At 51.4% G+C, this 17794-nt stretch overlaps 1 protein-coding gene across 1 annotated transcript in view; it reads right to left on the minus strand.

Moving 5' to 3' along the window:
- INPP5J (inositol polyphosphate-5-phosphatase J) overlaps positions 1–15620 on the minus strand; it is an 18549-nt gene extending 2929 nt beyond the window's left edge. Inside the window, exons 1-9 of the mRNA XM_015813629.2 lie at positions 15564–15620; positions 14277–15109; positions 9015–9125; positions 8116–8224; positions 6736–6852; positions 5786–5961; positions 5449–5560; positions 706–815; positions 54–237 (exon numbers count right to left, since the gene is read on the minus strand). Of these exons, the coding sequence (XP_015669115.2) occupies positions 54–237; positions 706–815; positions 5449–5560; positions 5786–5961; positions 6736–6852; positions 8116–8224; positions 9015–9125; positions 14277–15109; positions 15564–15620 (1809 nt within the window). The remainder of the gene's footprint in view (positions 1–53; positions 238–705; positions 816–5448; positions 5561–5785; positions 5962–6735; positions 6853–8115; positions 8225–9014; positions 9126–14276; positions 15110–15563) is intronic.
- Between the last annotated feature and the right edge of the window lie 2174 nt (positions 15621–17794).

Raw genomic sequence — 17794 nt, forward strand, 5'->3', positions numbered from 1 at the left:
GTGTGTGTGTGTGTGTGTGTGTCGGGGGGGTATCAATAGGGCTGTGGACTCACCAGTACTGCAAAAACGGAGACCACGGGCTTGTGATCGCTCACAGTGTACTCCATATGGCTGCAATAGCAGAGCTGGGTCACAGTCAAGTTCCCACCGCTGGATCTCCCAGAATGCACTGGGTGGCCACCGCTTTTGATTTTCCATAGGATACGGTCTGTCCAAGCCGGCTTCCGCTTCTTGGCGCTGCGGGGCACAACAGACGGGCAGGAAGTGAGGCCTTAAGTGGGGGCTGGGATAAACAGGCTTTGTGTGTGTCTACTGTAAATCATGATTATGATTGATCGCACAGCCAGCCAGATGTTGTGTCTGGAGCCGGCATCTTTATCCAGCTGTTGAGATCTTCCCAAGGACCTGGGATAGGCAGATGTTCTTTGATGGTGTTAAAAGATAGTGTTGAAGGATGCCAGCTGTTCCAAGTCAAGCTGCCTTTTGCAATTGACAGATGGGGATTTTGTCAATTCCAATTGGGGATTGGGGAATCACGTGACCCCGGGACACAGCAACCGTCACAGCAAATGCCTCACTTAACGACAGAAATTTTGGATTCCATTGTGGTCGTAAGTCGAGGACTACCTCTAAATCAATGCCTCTGCACAGTCCAGGAGTAGATCCTACTAATTCCCAACCCCTCCCCCCAATAGTCCTCCATACCTGGTGTCATACATGTTAGTTCCCACGTCAAATTTAAAGGTCGGGGGGAAGTTGAGGAATCCTTCTTGGAAGCCCTTCAGAATGGGCCACGTGGTTTTTGCAATGTTAAGCTGCAGAAGGAGAGAAGCAAGCTGGAATTAAGGAGAAACTTCCTAACAGAACAATTAACCAGTGGAACTCCTTGCCTCCAGAAGCTGTGGGTGCTCCATCACTGGAGGCTTTTAAGAAGAGACTGGACAGCCGCTTGCCTGGGATGGTCTAGGGCAGGGGTAGGCAACCTTGGCTCTTTTATGACTCGTGGACTTCAACTCCCAGAATTCCTGAGCCAGCCACAAGTCATAAAAGAGCCAAGGTTGCCTACTCCTGGTCTAGGGTCTCCTGCTTGAGCAGGGGGCTGGACTAGACCACCTCCAAGGTCCCTTCCAGCCCTATTCTAGTTGATTGACCTCAACAGGAGAATGTGTCCATCATATAGGCTGCTGCTTCCTGTTCCTCTCCCCCAACCCGCACCCCTGCACACACACACCAGGCACCCATGTGTATTTCTCACCTGGTCCTTCTCCCAGAGCTGATGGAGGATGCTGTTGTCAATGGCGTACTTCACGTAGCGGATGTCCAGGCTCTCAATGCGGAAGTTGAGATCCCCAAACCAGAAGACGAGGCTGGAGGGGAGACACGGGGAAGGAGAAGGCACTCGTGGGGAACTTTTCACAGTCGGATAAAAATCCCATCCGATCATTGATCAGAAGTCACCCAAAATGGACCTTCCGAACTGACACGGCTTCTCCCCAAAGAGGGTGGAGCCAGCCAAGGCACCCACCCTTTCCCCCTGCCCTCCTGGGCTCCTTTCCCCGGGCCGGAAGGACGCAGTAGGTGCTGCTACTCACTCGTGGTCGAGAATGCCGTTGGCCGAGGGCCCCTCGAACTGCTGCAGGTGGAGGATGGTGGTAAAGTCCTCCTTACGCTGCTCCGCCTTCTCCATGTGTGCCGGCAGGTGGCAGTTCAAGAAGCAAACCATGTGCCCGAAGATGGCCAACCGGACACTCACCCCTCCCTTGTTGCCCTGCAAGGGGAGGAAGGCAGAGGATCAATGGGCCATCGGAGTTGCGGGAGGCAGCACCAGGGGCCACGGTGCTCCCACGTGGGAAGAGCTATCTTGGAAAAGCAACATTTGCCAAGCTCAGTCATCGTCATTGTTGTGTCCCGTGCCTGCAGAAGCAGGCGCGGGAAGTTGCAAGAGTCCCAGGCATTTGCAAAAGCTGCCCGGGACCAGACTGACCGGCGCCGGTCTTGCGCGCATGCGCAAGGCGGGAAAAGACTACCTTGTGACTGGGGGAATTGCCCGGGGATCGGAGAGTATAAATAGAGGCTTGCGCGCCTCTGGGGTTTGTCGTTGTTCGTAGAATGGAGCAAACAATAAAGACTTGTTGGAGATGCTTCGTCTCAAGCGCCATTATTCCCAGGACTTAACAGTCATCCTTTCCACTTAGAGCAGTGCCCTCAGGGGGGCATCACCAACATTTGCCCCCCTGAGGCCAATGGAATCGGGGGCTTGGCTGAACAGGGGGAGAGGCAGGACCTTGGAGGGGGCAGCTGTTGTCCTTGGAGAGTGCTGAGCTGAGCCCTTAGCAGCGTGCTAAGCACCAGGACAAGAAACAACAGAGGGAAACAAATCAACCTGGAACTAAGGAGAAACTTCCTGACAGGGAGGACCATTAACCGGTGGAACAGCTTGCCACCAGAAGTGGTGGGTGCTCCATCACTGGGGGCTTTTAAGGAGAGACCGGACAGCCACCTGTCTGGAATGGTCTAGGGTCTCCTGCTTGAGCAGGGGGCTGGACTAGAAGACCTCCAAGGCCCCTTCCAGCTTTATTCCAATCGCTTAATTGCTCCTGCTAGCTTGGTCCCAAATATAAATCATGCCTTGGTGTCAACTCACTCACCCAGTAACCGCCCAGCCCTGTCCGGGTGCAGTCTGTCTGGATGTTCTGTAGGAAAGGCAGGTGGTAATATTTTGAAAAGACAAACAGGATAACTCCTTGCATCCGTACCGTGCTCACCTGAAACAGCAAAAGGCAGTGAGAGGCACTGAGTTCTAATTCTGAACATCCACATTGCAAATAACCCTAAGACTGGAAGGCTCCTTGGGGAAACGCCTGCCGGATCCCAATCGACCCAGGCTGATCAGAAGAAGGAGCCGCTTCCATTAGTGAAGGCTCTTTGCTCAAAGCAAAAGCATCTCTTGGAAAAACCACACAGCTCTGGAGAAGTAGCAGCTGGCATACGCCGTGATAACACTTCCCTGCCAAACTATTTATATTTCTAATTAAAGCAACCAAAAAAAAAAAAAAAAGGCAGAAGGTTTTTTTTCCCCCCCTTAGATGCATTTTACAAATTGAAGCTTCAACAGTCAGAATTTTAAGGGTTGCAGGGAAATTAATTCAGTTTGATTTTAATTAGAGCCTTTCCAGTTCACACTTCACTTGGTGTGAATGCTACCAATGTGCAAAATCTGTCCTTTTCTGGACTTCGGATCGGGGTTCACGAATAAAAAAAGGGAAACCAGAAATATTTCAGGACAACTGCTTGCAAAAATACATGTTTATAGGAGAATAAACTGCACAACATGGGGACATCAGAATTCCCAGAATTCCCCAGTCCGCACGGTTGAAGTCTACACGTTGTAAAGTGGATGTGTTTGTGTGTGTCAAGGTTGAGAAACTCTGCTTCAAAGACTGTCTAGAAGAGCAGGTGACTTCTGCTTTGGCCGCTTGAGTTGAATCAATCTATCTTTCTGAGCTTCATTCATTTCATGACCGGAGAGGAATCGGCTTATCTGGCCGGCTTTCAGAGTCATGTGGCCGGGTTAGGAAGTGTGGGAGGATGGTTTACAAGGCAGATTACGTGCCTTAAGCCTTGCACTCCCTTTGGCCTGAAAACTGCTCAAAGCAGAGGCAGTTTGAGGGGGATTGGGGGGGGGAATTACTTCCTGAAATTCTCCCCAAATGCTAAAATAACCCAGATTTTGGCCCTATCTATCCCAAGGGTGCTTGGTTTTGTTAGTCGCTCTGCAAATTCCTTTCGGATTTTCCTCAAAGGGGTCCCCAACTCCCAGGTTGCAGCCCACTACCGGGCCTTGAGCCATTCGGAACCAGCCCGTGGAAGTGGAGGGCCAGTGTGTGCACGTGTGTTCCCACTTGTGCGAGCAGCAGGCACAAACGGTGGGCACGCTTGCACAAATGGAGCTACACACGCTTGCCCACTGCCCGTGCGGAACCATCCCCCCCCCCGGCCGTCCACAAAGCTGCAAAGGTTGGGCTTACCAGGACGAAGTTAAAGGGGCTCAACACCTCCATGAAAAGCTCACTCCACTGGTCGGTGAAGAGCGCGTCCTTCAGGCGTTTGTTGAGCATGGAATTCACCTCCTGCAACCTGCAAAACAGTGCAAAATCACCAGCTTTCCCTCGAAGTTTCCAGCTGATCAGCAGCCCGGCTGTTCCCTGGGAACCGGCAAAAATGGGGCGTCTTTCCGCCTTGAGACACGCCAGCCTGTTCTGCGGTGGGAACTCCGGCGTTGCCCCCTCCTCATCCGCCTGTCCCCGTCCTCCTGTGGGATGCTGAACTGGGCTCCCAAACCACCAAAAACCTGGCCACTTTGAAATGCGGGAACACAACTGAAAACGTCGTATCCGAAGCAGAATATCCAGATTCAGCAACAATTTTGTTCCACGCAGCATCAACCTTGTGAACTCTCAAGCTTCCTCTTTCCGCTATGTGTCCAAAATGGACAATAATGAATATTTATATATGTTTATATGTAAGGATGTAGCTTTATACATACATTTCCCTGAAGATAAGACCAGGTCTTATATTATATTTTTGCTCCAAAAGACGCATTAGGGCTTATTTTCCTGTTAGGGCTTATATTCGGGGAAATACGGGACTAAATGCTGGCTGACGATCTTAACGGGGCTTTTTTTATATTACTGCTAGGGCTTATTTTCCAGCTGGGTCTTATTTTCCCAGAAACACGGTATGCATGTATATAGCATGTCCGTACGTGTGATATGTATGTGTACACTTTTGAGAGCAGGCAACAGAATTGCCTTTTTAATGTGTGCCAGCGTGCCCACGGTGAAAAAATGACAATAAAGGTGATCTAGAAAAAGGAGCCACAGATGTTCCAGGAAGTGCGTCTCCCCTTCGCCTTACCCGATGGCAATCATGTCGCTGTCACTGGAGTCCCCTGAGTCCAGGTGCAAGAGNCCAACACCTTGAAGCGCACCCGGAAGGCCACCGGCAGCCAGTGCAGCTCACGCAAAAGCGGTGTTATATGGGAGCGACGAGTCCCTCCCAACACCGCCCGCGCGGCCGCATTCTGGACTAGCTGGAGCCTCCGGATGCTCCTCAAGGGGAGCCCCATGTAGAGAGCATTACAGTAGTCCAGGCGGGAGGTGACGAGAGCCTGAGTGACTGTGCGCAAGGCGTCCCGGTCCAGAAAAGGCCGCAACTGGTATATCAGGCGAACCTGATAAAACGCCCCCCTGGTCACGGCCGACAAATGGTCTTCCAATGTCAGCCGTGAATCCAGGAGGACTCCCAGGTTGCGTGCCCTCTCTGAGGGGGCCAGGATTGACCTCAACAGGAGAATGTGTCCATCATACAGGCTGCTGCTTCCTGTTCCTCTCCCCCAACCCGCACCCCTGCACACACACACACTAAGCACCCATGTGTATTTCTCACCTGGTCCTTCTCCCAGAGCTGATGGAGGATGCTGTTGTCAATGGCGTACTTCACGTAGCGGATGTCCAGGCTCTCAATGCGGAAGTTGAGATCCCCAAACCAGAAGACGAGGCTGGAGGGGAAACACGGGGAAGGAGAAGGAAGTTGTGGGGGACTTTTCACAGACGGATAAAAATCCCATCCGATCATTGATCAGAAGCCACCCAAAATGGACCTTCCGAACTGACATGGCTTCTCCCAAAAGAGAATGGAACCAGCCAAGGCATCCACCCTTTCCCCCTGCCCTCCTGGGCTCCTTTCCCCGGGCCGGAAGGACGCAGTAGGTGCTGCTACTCACTCGTGGTCGAGAATGCCGTTGGCCGAGGGCCCCTCGAACTGCTGCAGGTGGAGGATGGTGGTAAAGTCCTCCTTACGCTGCTCCGCCTTCTCCATGTGTGCCGGCAGGTGGCAGTTCAAGAAGCAAACCATGTGCCCGAAGATGGCCAACCGGACACTCACCCCTCCCTTGTTGCCCTGCAAGGGGAGGAAGGCAGAGGATCAATGGGCCCGAGGGGGGCAGAGGAAATAGGCCATCGGAGCTGCGGGAGGCAGCACCAGGGGCCACGGCGCTCCCACGTGGGAAGAGCTATCTTGGAAAAGCAACATTTGCCAAGCTCAGTCACCGTCATCCTTTCCACTTAGAGCAGTGCCCTCAGGGGGGCATCACCAGCACTTGCCCCCCTGAGGCCAATGGAATCGGGGGCTTGGCTGAACAGGGGGAGAGGCAGTAACTTGGAGGGGGCAGCTGTTGTCCCTGGGGAGTGCTGAGCTGAGCCCTTAGCAGCGTGCTAAGCACCAGGACAAGAAACAACAGAGGAAAACAAATCAACCTCGAACTAAGGAGAAACTTCCTGACAGGGAGGACAATTAACCGGTGGAACGGCTTGCCACCAGAAGTTGTGGGTGCTCCATCACTGGGGGCTTTTAAGGAGAGACTGGACAGCAATCTGTCTGGAATGGTCTAGGGCAGGGGTAGGCAACCTTGGCTCTTTTATGACTTGTGGACTTCAACTCCCAGAATTCCTGAGCCAGCATAGCTGGCTCAGTAATTCTGGGTGTTGAAGTCCACGAGTCATAAAAGAGCCAAGGTTGCCTACCCCTGGTCTAGGGTCTCCTGCTTGAGCAGGGGGCTGAACTAGAAGACCTCCAAGGCCCCTTCCAGCTTTATTCCAATCGCTTAATTGCTCCTGCTCGATTTCTCCAGCTGGGTCCCAAATATAAATCACGCCTTGGTGCCAACTCACTCACCCAGTAACCGCCCAGCCCTGTCCGGGTGCAGTCTGTCTGGATGTTCTGTAGGAAAGGCAGGTGGTAATACTTTGCAAAGACAAACAGGATAACTCCTTGCATCCGTACCGTGCTCACCTGAAACAGCAAAAGGCAGTGAGAGGCACTGAGTTCTAATTCTGAACATCCACATTGCAAATAACCCTAAGACTGGAAGGCTCCTTGGGGAAACGCCTGCCGGATCCCAATCGACCCAGGCTGATCAGAAGAAGGAGCCGCTTCCATTAGTGAAAGCTCTTTGCTCAAAGCAAAAGCATCTCTTGGAAAAACCACACAGCTCTGGAGAAGTAGCAGCTGGCATACGCCGTGATAACACTTCCCTGCCAAACTATTTATATTTCTAATTAAAGCAACCAAAAAAAAAAAAAAAGGCAGAAGGGTTTTTTCCCCCCCCTTAGATGCATTTTACAAATTGAAGCTTCAACAGTCAGAATTTTAAGGGTTGCAGGGAAATTAATTCAGTTTGATTTTAATTAGAGCCTTTCCAGTTCACACTTCACTTGGTGTGAATGCTACCAATGTGCAAAATCTGTCCTTTTCTGGACTTCGGATCGGGGTTCACGAATAAAAAAAGGAAAACCAGAAATATTTCAGGACAACTGCTTGCAAAAATACATGTTTATAGGAGAATAAACTGCACAACATGGGGACATCAGAATTCCCAGAATTCCCCAGTCCACACAGTTGAAGTCCACACATTGTAAAGTGAGTGTGTTTGTGTGTGTCAAGGTTGAGAAACTCTGCTTCAAAGGCTGTCTAGAAGAGCAGGTGACTTCTGCTTTGGCCGCTTGAGTTGAATCAATCTATCCTTCTGAGCTTCATTCATTTCATGACCGGAGAGGAATCGGCTTATCTGGCCGGCTTTCAGAGTCATGTGGCCGGGTTAGGAAGTGTGGGAGGATGGTTTACAAGGCAGATTACGTGCCTTAAGCCTTGCACTCCCTTTGGCCTGAAAACTGCTCAAAGCAGAGGCAGTTTGAGGGGGATTGGGGGGGGGAATTACTTCCTGAAATTCTCCCCAAATGCTAAAATAACCCAGATTTTGGCCCTATCTATCTCAAGGGTGCCTGGTTTTGTTAGTCGCTCTGCAAATTCCTTTCGGATTTTCCTCAAAGGGGTCCCCAACTCCCAGGTTGCAGCCCACTACCGGGCCTTGAGCCATTCGGAACCGGCCCGTGGAAGTGGAGGGCCAGTGTGTGCATGTGTGTTCCCACTTGTGCGAGCAGCAGGCACAAACGGTGGGCACGCTTGCACAAACGGAGCTACACGCGCTTGCCCGCTGCCCGTGCGGAACCATCCCCTCCACCAGCCAGTCCACAAAGCCGCAAAGGTTGGGCTTACCAGGACGAAGTTAAAGGGGCTCAACACCTCCATGAAAAGCTCACTCCACTGGTCGGTGAAGAGCGCGTCCTTCAGGCGTTTGTTGAGCATGGAATTCACCTCCTGCAACCTGCAAAACAGTGCAAAATCACCAGCTTCCCCTCGAAGTTTCCACCTGATCAGCAGCCCGGCTGTTCCCTGGGAACCGGCGAAAATGGGGCGTCTTTCCGCCTTCAGACACGCCAGCCTGTTCTGCGGTGGGAACTCTGGCGTTGCCCCCTCCTCATCCGCCTGTCCCCGTCCTCCTGTGGGATGCTGAACTGGGCTCCCAAACCACCAAAAACCTGGCCACTTTGAAATGCGGGAACACAACTGAAAACGTCGTATCCGAAGCAGAATATCCAGATTCAGCAACAATTTTGTTCCACGCAGCATCAAACTTGTGAACTCTCAAGCTTCCTCTTTCCGCTATGTGTCCAAAATGGACAATAATGAATATTTATATATGTTTATATGTAAGGATGTAGCTTTATACATACATTTCCCTGAAGATAAGACCAGGTCTTATATTATATTTTTGCTCCAAAAGACGCATTAGGGCTTATTTTCCTGTAAGGGCTTATATTCGGGGAAATACGGTACTAAATGCTGGCTGACGATCTTAACCAGGGCTTATTTTATATTACGAAAAATCCTGCTAGGGCTTATTTTCCCGCTGGGTCTTATTTTCCCGGAAACACGGTATGCATGTATATAGCATGTCCGTACGTGTGTTATGTATGTGTACACTTTTGAGAGCAGGCAACAGAATTGCCTTTTTAATGTGTGCCAGCGTGCCCACGGTGAAAAAATGACAATAAAGGTGATCTAGAAAAAGGAGCCACAGATGTTCCAGGAAGTGCGTCTCCCCTTCGCCTTACCCGATGGCAATCATGTCGCTGTCACTGGAGTCCCCTGAGTCCAGGTGCAAGAGGGAGGCCACGTCGCTGGGGGGCATGGAGCTGCCGACGTTCCACGTCACCACCGTGATGCTGGGGAGACAGGAAAAGCCAACCACGTTACCCCGACATTTGCTAGGCCTGAGCTGATCCCTCTCCCGGAGGAAGGGGCCCCTTCCAGAGCTGTTGGGAGACCTCTACCGCAGCCTCGCCCTTCAATTGCACTGCCCCATCATTCCCAGCCAATCTGGATCGAGGCATTCCAAGGCTGTAAGATCCCTTGGGAAGTTGGAAACACAATCCGGAAGAGGTCAGCAACAAATGACTTCTGTGCAATTAAAATTGTGGGATGGGACAACTCCCCCTCTGACACCGAAAGAAATAGTGGAATAGAATCACGAAAGAAAGGATGAAGGACGAAATGAAACATGAATGACAAAAATTAAACTTGTTTTTTTAATTACTTTAAATAATCAAATAGTCCTGCAGCTAGCTCGCCGGTGGCAAGTTGGCCATGGAAAGTTGTTCTGCAGTGAGTTGACTGTGAATGTTGTTGTCCCATTCCGCAATTTTAATTATACAGAAGTCATTTGTTGTTTTGACTTCTTCCGGATTGTGTTTCCAACGTCCCAAGGGATCTTAGAGCCCTGGAATGTCTCCATCATCTCCTATCCAGATGCTTCATCACGTGTAACACCCTTGCCTAAACTGTGGTTGGCTAATCTGTGGTCCAGTGTGCTGGGAGGACCCCATCCTCCCCTCCCCAAATTCTACATCATAAACCTCTGGAGATGTGTTTCTCTTTCATGGCTAAAGAAACAAACTTGACAGCAGTAAAAATATCTCCGGGGAAAATAGCTTGGGGAGAACTCCATATCCTTGACTGCATTAATGGGGTTTAGAAATGAGGATGTCAGGAGCTCTATAAATGGAAGCGGGGCAGTTGATGGGGGGGCGTGGATTCTAGGCAATGTCGCTTGACTTCCAGCAACTACCCACGTTTGCATCTTGAACAGCAAGTCAAGAGGCCTGCAAGCAAGAAGGAAGAAGCGAGCTTGACTGGGTCTGCCTCCACACACACCCCCCCAAAGCCTTACGTGGGGGATGTGGGGCCGGTTGGAGTTATGCAAGAATCCCTAGCCCTGGGGGCTGCCAACCCCTCCTGGGACCAACCATCAGGAGACTCTGCAGCAGGCATGGACCAGCAGTTGAGGATGGGGCAGAGGGAGTCGAAGTTCTCCAGAACTTAAGGCACATCCTGACACATAAAAAGAACCACTGGCCACCTTAATCTGGGAAGAAAAACAGAATCCAAACTCCAGGCTTTTCTTAGGGTTAATTAAAATGACACTTGTGTAGACGCCCGAATTCTCCGGCAAAGGGTCCCCCCCAAAATTCCAGGATGGTTTTGGCTTATGATGCTTCATCATTTCTGCTCTCTGCCAGAATAAGTCAGCTGCAGGCATCAGCTCTGGTAAGAAACAGTCTGGGGATTATGGTTTCTCGGCTTTCCAAGCTACAGGGACCAACTGTTTCTTTTGCCCTTGGATGATAATAGTGACCTGACACTATTGAAGTTGAAGTCCAGGTTAAAGCATCTCCCAAAGGGGACAGGTGGGACCCTTCCTCAAACAGGCTCAGTGAGCAAAGGCTTGCCCTGGTTGCCCTTCAGATGGGCTGGATCTCTGTCAGCATTTATTTCCATCTTCTGACGTAACCTCTTCAATTTCTTGTCCTTTTTTTCCCTCGAATCTTTTCCATTTTAGCCTCATTTTGCGAGTCTGATGGATTGAACGTGACATTACCCTCACCCTTACACTCACATTTGTAAACATTTCTCTGAGCACGTGTGCCTGGTGTAGCATGGCCTGAGATGCCCCATTTTTTTTTCACGTGTCAGTTTGCATTTTGATCCGTCCTGCTCTCCCGTAAGCTTCTCCAGCCCCAGCTGAAGAACTGCAGGGCAAAATGCGCAGAAGGCCAACTACGGAAAGCAAAGAATTTTTAGTTTGTGTGTCTCGCTGTAAAAATGAGAATTGAACCTGGACTTCAACTCCCAGAATGCATGCAGGCTGTGTAATTCTGGGAGTCAAAGTCCACCCAGGTTTATTTTACTTCATTTGTTGATTAAATTTATGTTAAATTTATGTGCCGCCTATGGCTTATAGATTGATAATAGCAATAGCACTCAGACTTATATACCGCTTCGCAGTGCTTTACAGCCCTCTCTAAGCGGTTTACAGAGTCAGCAACCTGCCCTCAACAATCTGGGTCCTCATTTTACCGGCCTCAGAAGGACGGAAGGCTGAGTCAACCTTGAGCCGGTCAGGATCAAACTCCTAGCAGTGAGCAATGAGTTAACCTGCAGTACGGCATTCTAACCACTGCACCACCACGGCTCTAAAGATAAAAAGCTAAATATAAAAACAGTTAAAATTAATGAAACGTAGAGACTAAAACCAAGGGTGCAGACGGCATGGAGGGAGGGTGTGTGTGTGTGTGTGTGTATGTGTGTCTTTTGTACCCCAGCAATCACCTCCAGCAAAGAGCGTCCCCATCGGGGCCCTAAGCCAGCCATCAGAACCAGGTTTTAAATTCCTTCTGGAACGCCACGAAGATCCATCCTCGGTCTTAAGGATTGCTCTAAAGCTACGTCTCTGTGAATGAGAGAAGGGGGGGCCTTTTGTGCATACAGCTTCATAAAAACATCATCGCCAGGCGCACAGCTGGCCTGCCCCCTCCCCAGCCATGGCTGAGGCTAGTCTTGATTCGCTGATTGCATTCGGGGGGGGGGGATGGACACCCTCTCCATCAGTAAAATCCCCGGGACATTGTAAAAACTGAAAGGAAACAAAAAAACACAAGCAAACCCCTATTTTCCTATTTCTATTTTTCTCTAACAGAGCACTGGAGAAATAGCACACTATTCATTGATAAGGGGGAAAAAAGGCAGATTCGTGTTTCCTGTGCCTGCCTTTTACCAAAATCACCCTTTGGGGGCTCTGAAATACAACGCAGGGATGAGTAAATCTGGGTTACCATGGAGACCACCGTCCCCCCTCCTTACCTATTTAATCCGACAATGTGGTTTACTTGCAGCAAGTGTTTACGAGGGTGTTTACGTGTTCGCACAATAGGCTTAACCAGGTCGGTGAAATAAAAGAACTGCCTTTTTCACATCATCTGTTTCATTCCTTCTCGCCTGGATTCACTGCCTGTGGCTTAATGTATTTTGGTCAACTCAGACCGCGACGCAACGTATAGTACACAGACCGGTGGTTCATATTTGTGACGGTTGTAGCGTCATCAGGGGTCACGTGATCCCCTCCTGCGACCTCCTGATAAACAGTCAATGAGGAAGCCAGATTGCCTTAACAACCGGGTTACTAATTTATCAACTGCAGCGATTCACTTAACAAATGTGGCAAGGAGGGTCGTAAAATGGGGCAAAACACACCAAACAAATGTCTCACTTAATAGAAATGTTGGGCCCGTCGTCGTAAGTCGAGGACTACCTGTATCGTGCAAAGACAGGGGTGCCTTTCAAACCAGCTGCTTCGGGGTGGGGGGAAGGACTAAGTAGCTTTCCCAGACTCTGACTATCAAGCACAATCAACTACAAGTCTCATGATCCCCAGCTGGAGTGTCCACTGGGAAGAAAAGATAACTGGTTAAACCCGGAATTTCTTTCTGATGTCTAGGGAGATCCTCCATCATCCAGGTCATGGCTGTCCCAAAGGGGCTTTTCCTCTGCACGTAACCAGAGGAACTCTCTCCCGGGAAAGACGAGACAGGTCTTGCCCAGAGGTCTTGAGGAGCGTATGCCGGGGGATGCAAACAAGCCAGGTCACAACCTTCGGGTCCTGCAAGGAACACCCCACACCCTTGCAAAGCCCACGAAAAGCTCTCCTGCCCATCTACAACTTTGGCTCCGTTGAGTAACCAGAGCCCCACTTGAGAGCAGGTTCCTAGACCTCATGGGGGTCAGCTGGAGCGGTGACGCCTCCGGCCCATCCGTTCATGACAGATGCCACTCACCTTTCCAAGGCAATCTGCTCCACATTGCAAAAGGAAGTCTGAAGCATGCCAAGCAGCCGTCAGGTAAACATTCTCTCTCCGGAGTTATGGAAATACTCTTGTCCTGCCTTTCCCGTCTGAAGCAACTCTGGGTGGCACGGAATCGGCAGCCTGAATCATGCTGGCTGCGTCCCCCGTCAGGCCAGCTGCACCAGAAACGCATTCATTCACCTTTAGCTTTAACCTTGGCTACCTGGAGGGAGGGGGGAAGAGGCGAGGCACGCCCTGCAAGCACAGCCCGTTCTCTTGCGACTTGCACCAACGCAGAAACCGACTTAACTCAGTCACCCAAGGACGCTGGCTGAGGGAAGGCAGCCACTGCTTCTCAAAGGGCTGCTGAGCAGGTAAACCTGCTTCTAAGAGGTAAGTTCTGAAGACCTCTTCAGGAAGCACGACCCTCGGGGTCCACAACAATTCGCCAAGGTCAACTCGCCCCGGCCAACTCACTGCGGCCAACGCATCACGGCGGGACAATTTGCCGCGGGACAAGAGTTACGCTAATATCAAAGAAAAGGTGGGACAGAAATCGTGAAAGAAAGGATGCGAAAAGAGGGACGGACTAAAATATGATTGACGAAAATTCAAATATTTTTAAATTTAGTTTGAATAATTAAATCGGATCGTTCAATTGTCTCGTGGCTGTGGCAAGGAAGCACAACCTCTTAGCTTTATTCCATTTCTACTCCAGGTTTCCACCCGGGAGGAGGGCAGCCTCTCTCCTTTTCATCCTCGCAACTTGCTTGTGAAGGAGACTGGCCCAAAGTCCACAGGAGCACCCTAATTGGACCTGGGGCCTTGTATCTGCCTGGATTCAGCTCACCACTAACCACTCCAAAAGACTTACCTTTGTGAGCCTGGAAGAGTTCTTAGCAAGTTGCCTTAAAGGGGGTAGAGCCAACGGTGCAGTCAAAGTTGCCTCCAGCCCCCTCCCAATTCCTATCCCCTAATTTAGCTGTCGGAAGAAACCACGAGAACTGGACTGAAACAAAACCGAAGTCAAGAGCCTGAAGTCCACACGCCTTCAAACTGCCCCGGTTGGGGAGCATTGGCACCCATGCCTTCCCCCAAGTTGCTTCAGGCTCTTCCGCCTGCTTTTGCGTTACAACTTTACTCCATCTCCCCACCGCACGCCCACTTGCCCGCCCACCCACCTCCGCTGCGTCTCACCGGAACTCCTTGTCCTGCCTTGTTTGTGGCCGGCCAAATCTTTCCAGAAAGTTCTCTGCGCGGTTGGTATTGCTGCTCCGCGGGTCTTGCAGTTGGGGTGACAGACGGACCCTGGAGTAGGAGGTCAGTTCCTCTGACTCGGCTTTGGAGAGCATGGCGGATTTGGAAGGCCCCATCCTGCCCCCTGACAGATACTCGCTGGAGATGGCTTTGGAGAGAGACCCCAGCCGGTGGGACGAGGCCGGCCGGCTCAGGCAGATGTGGTCACTGGATTCGGCCTTGGGGAGGGAGTCCTTCAGTTCCACAGTGGCCAGGATGCCCGAAGACAGAGGATCCAAGGCGCAGAGGTCAGGAAGAGCCCCCCTGCTTGGGGACTGGCTAAGTTTCATGGAGGGAGACAGGCTGGACAGGGAGGAGGAGCTGCCAGATCCAGGGGACAAGGGGCGCAGCTCTACCGGAGACCGCAAAGTTGGGGTGCTGTACCCTGAGCCTTCAGGCTGGACTCTGCCGATCTCCAAGGAGAGAGGCGGGATTGGCCGGCCGCCAGCCTGTTCTTGGGGTTCACTTTCTGCTCTTCGGCGAGACCCGTCTGGCTGCAGCCGCGCGTGGAAGGGTTCGCCCAGAGAGTCGGGCCTTGTCCCGCTTGGCATCTGCCCTCCGATGTACGATGACCCGCTCGATCCCTCCGGCTGGTAGCGGATGGTTCCCTCCGGGACAAAGGGGACGGCGGCTGGAGAGAAAGCCCCCGGAGACGGCAGCGCCACAATGCTCCCTCGAGGGGGGATGGGGTGCGAGGGTAGCGGGGAGGGTGGTCCTGGGTGCCCCAGATCCATCTAAAAGAAAAGATAAAATAAGGTAAGATGATACGATGGTTCACTGCTTTGGGCACAGAATGTCCTGCAAAGGTAGCAATTATCTCTTGTTCCTCCAATTTCAGCTTGACGGGTGATTCCCAACCCATCTGCGGGTCTGGAGTTCCAGGAGAAAATACGGATTCCTTCTGAAAAAGGGCCTTGAGCGGTTTCCCCTGGCTGAGGTTCCATCTTGCACAAAGCCTTAGTCTGATTTCCCGTGCTGTGGTCAACAAGCCACCCTTGGCTAGGTTCACACAACACGCTAAGCCACGTCTGAATGATAAAAGCCAGATATTTCTGACCCGGCTACTAGGCTGCCCTATGGCTCGCACCCTGTTCTAACAATTCACTTGGGTTATGCGGCTTCTGGGAGGAGAATGCTCTGAGGCCAAAAGCTTACGGGGCTCCATTGCTGGCTGGCCCTGGGCGATACCGGGACCCATGCGATCTGGGCCACCTCCAGGTCTTCGTCCGAGGAGTCCCTCGCCATGGTGCCATCTCCTGGCCCCTGCAGGAGGCTGCCCCTCTTGCCTGCCAACAGCCGTGGAACTTTGGCACCACCGGGGATTCTCTGCCCATCTCTCCAAGGGGCTGCAGCCCCCACAGGCCTGGCGGGAGCGAGAGGCTGAGCTGGGAAGGGCCGCGGGGGACCGCCCATCCCAGGTGCGGACCCTCATGCCAGGGGGGTCTGCGACCACTCACCACAGCCAATTCACCACTGGTCAACTCATCCAGCCAACCTGCCACGGGACAAGAGTCACACTAATACCAAAGAAACAGTGGAAGAGAATCATGAAACAAAGGGCGCCAAAGGAGGGACAAAACTGAAATGTGAATAACAAAGATCAAATGATGTTTAAATTGTTTTAAATAATTAAACTGAATTGTTGCATTGTCCCACGGCGAGTTGGCCGTGACGAGTTGGCAGTGGTGAGTTGTGCCATCCCGATGCCAGGAGCCCTTTGAAAGGCCAGACTCAGACTGCCCGAGGTCAAACTCCCTGGACACGGAACCATGGCTCCGGGGGAGCAGAGAGACCATGGCTTGCCTTGCTTCTTCCTGGGACGATTTGCTACTTCCCTGGTTAGTCCTTAACCAGGTTCCAGCCTAGCTAGCTTTGCAGCATCATCCCAAGGTTGGCCAGCTGCTGCCACAAGCTGTGGATGGGCAGCCAGGACAAAAACTAACAAGAGTTCCTCATATTTACATTTCCAACCGAATTTGTCAACGTAATTTCTCTTTAGAAACATATTTAGGCAGTTGCTCTTTTCTGCCCACAAAGACTACAATAGCCATCTTTGCAGGTCAAAGGGGGGGGCGGGGGAGTGTCACCGCACACCCAAGGTTCCTGGTTGTGCCCTTTCGCTTCACAAATTTAAACTGAGTTTCAAATTTAAACTGAGTGTCCAACTGATGTTAGCTTACTTCATTCAACTCTACTTAAATCATCTGGAGCAGGAGAATTCGTGAAATTATTGTATGATAAATCGAAGCGGGGTTTGCACGCTCTCTTTTGTAGAACTTGACCTGGATTCAAATATCACTTGTTTGGTGTGATGTGCCAACCCCGTTGCAAGCGGCTTTAGCAACAAAACCGTGCTTAAAAAAAAACTTGTGGTTTAGCACAATGGGTGGATCCAGCCTGCAGCTGAGTTTATTAGGGCATCATTTGAATTTTGAGCCTGTCTGACACCACAGGGACTCTGAGTGGATTCTAATGAACAAACTTAGAAAGAAAACCTCCATCAAAAGCAGAAAATACTGGTGACCAAGACACAATTCAAACTGAAGTGGCACGGCCACCATCCTAATCCACGGGCCTGGGAGAACCATCAGAGGAGTCACTGAAGGGGGTCCAACTGGCAAGTCAAACACAAGGAGTTCCCCAAAACCAGCATTATGTGGTAATTGACTGCGTTCACACAAGAAATTCAACCCGTGAATCAGTTTGGTGGTGTCCTTGAAGCACCCCATTCGGTGGCCCTGTCAGAAGTTGGGAAAATTTCCTTTCTTTGGGCCAGGAGCCAAGCGTGGGGCTGAACAGTCCGGGGATCAAGTAACTTTTAATGCATAATAGATGCCAAGAGCAGAGTGAAATTATATCCCCTTTTCTCAGGTGTGTAAGTGATCTCCGGAAAGCAGATGATCCTGTCCACTGTTCACTCAGGTATCGATCCGTTCCCCCCCCCCCGTTCGCCCTGGCCAGGATGCTTCTCGGCTGCAATTCCATGCTCCCAACAGTCAGGGAGGGCATCCTGGGGGCACCTGGAAGCTGAGCAGGAATGTCCACCACGACCTCCCCAATCTCAGGCCAGTCCCTGGACTTTGGGCCACCAAGTTTCCTTCCAGGACTCGGAATGAAATCCAGGACGGACAAATGCACACCTGCACTCAAACCCCCTCGGGCTCTTAAGTCACTAAATGAGGGCACAAGGGCTCCATGCCAGCCGTGGCCACTGATGCCCAATTCTCTTCTCCCGTCAGCCCCCCAAGAGGCAAGCTGCCAGGCCCCCTTTTTTCTGAGCATCTCCAGCTGATTCTCCCTCCGCAGTCCTCCCCCCAGAGCCCCCTCCTTAACCCCTTGGAGCACAAGTTCTCTCCAGGACCCTTCTTCTTCTTCTTCTTCTAACGGACGGTCCCCTGCCTCAGTTTCCCCTTCTCCCG

Source organism: Protobothrops mucrosquamatus, unplaced genomic scaffold (assembly GCF_001527695.2).
Source record: "Protobothrops mucrosquamatus isolate PMUCROS unplaced genomic scaffold, P.Mucros_1.0 scaffold180, whole genome shotgun sequence".
Lineage (NCBI taxonomy): Eukaryota > Metazoa > Chordata > Lepidosauria > Squamata > Viperidae > Protobothrops > Protobothrops mucrosquamatus.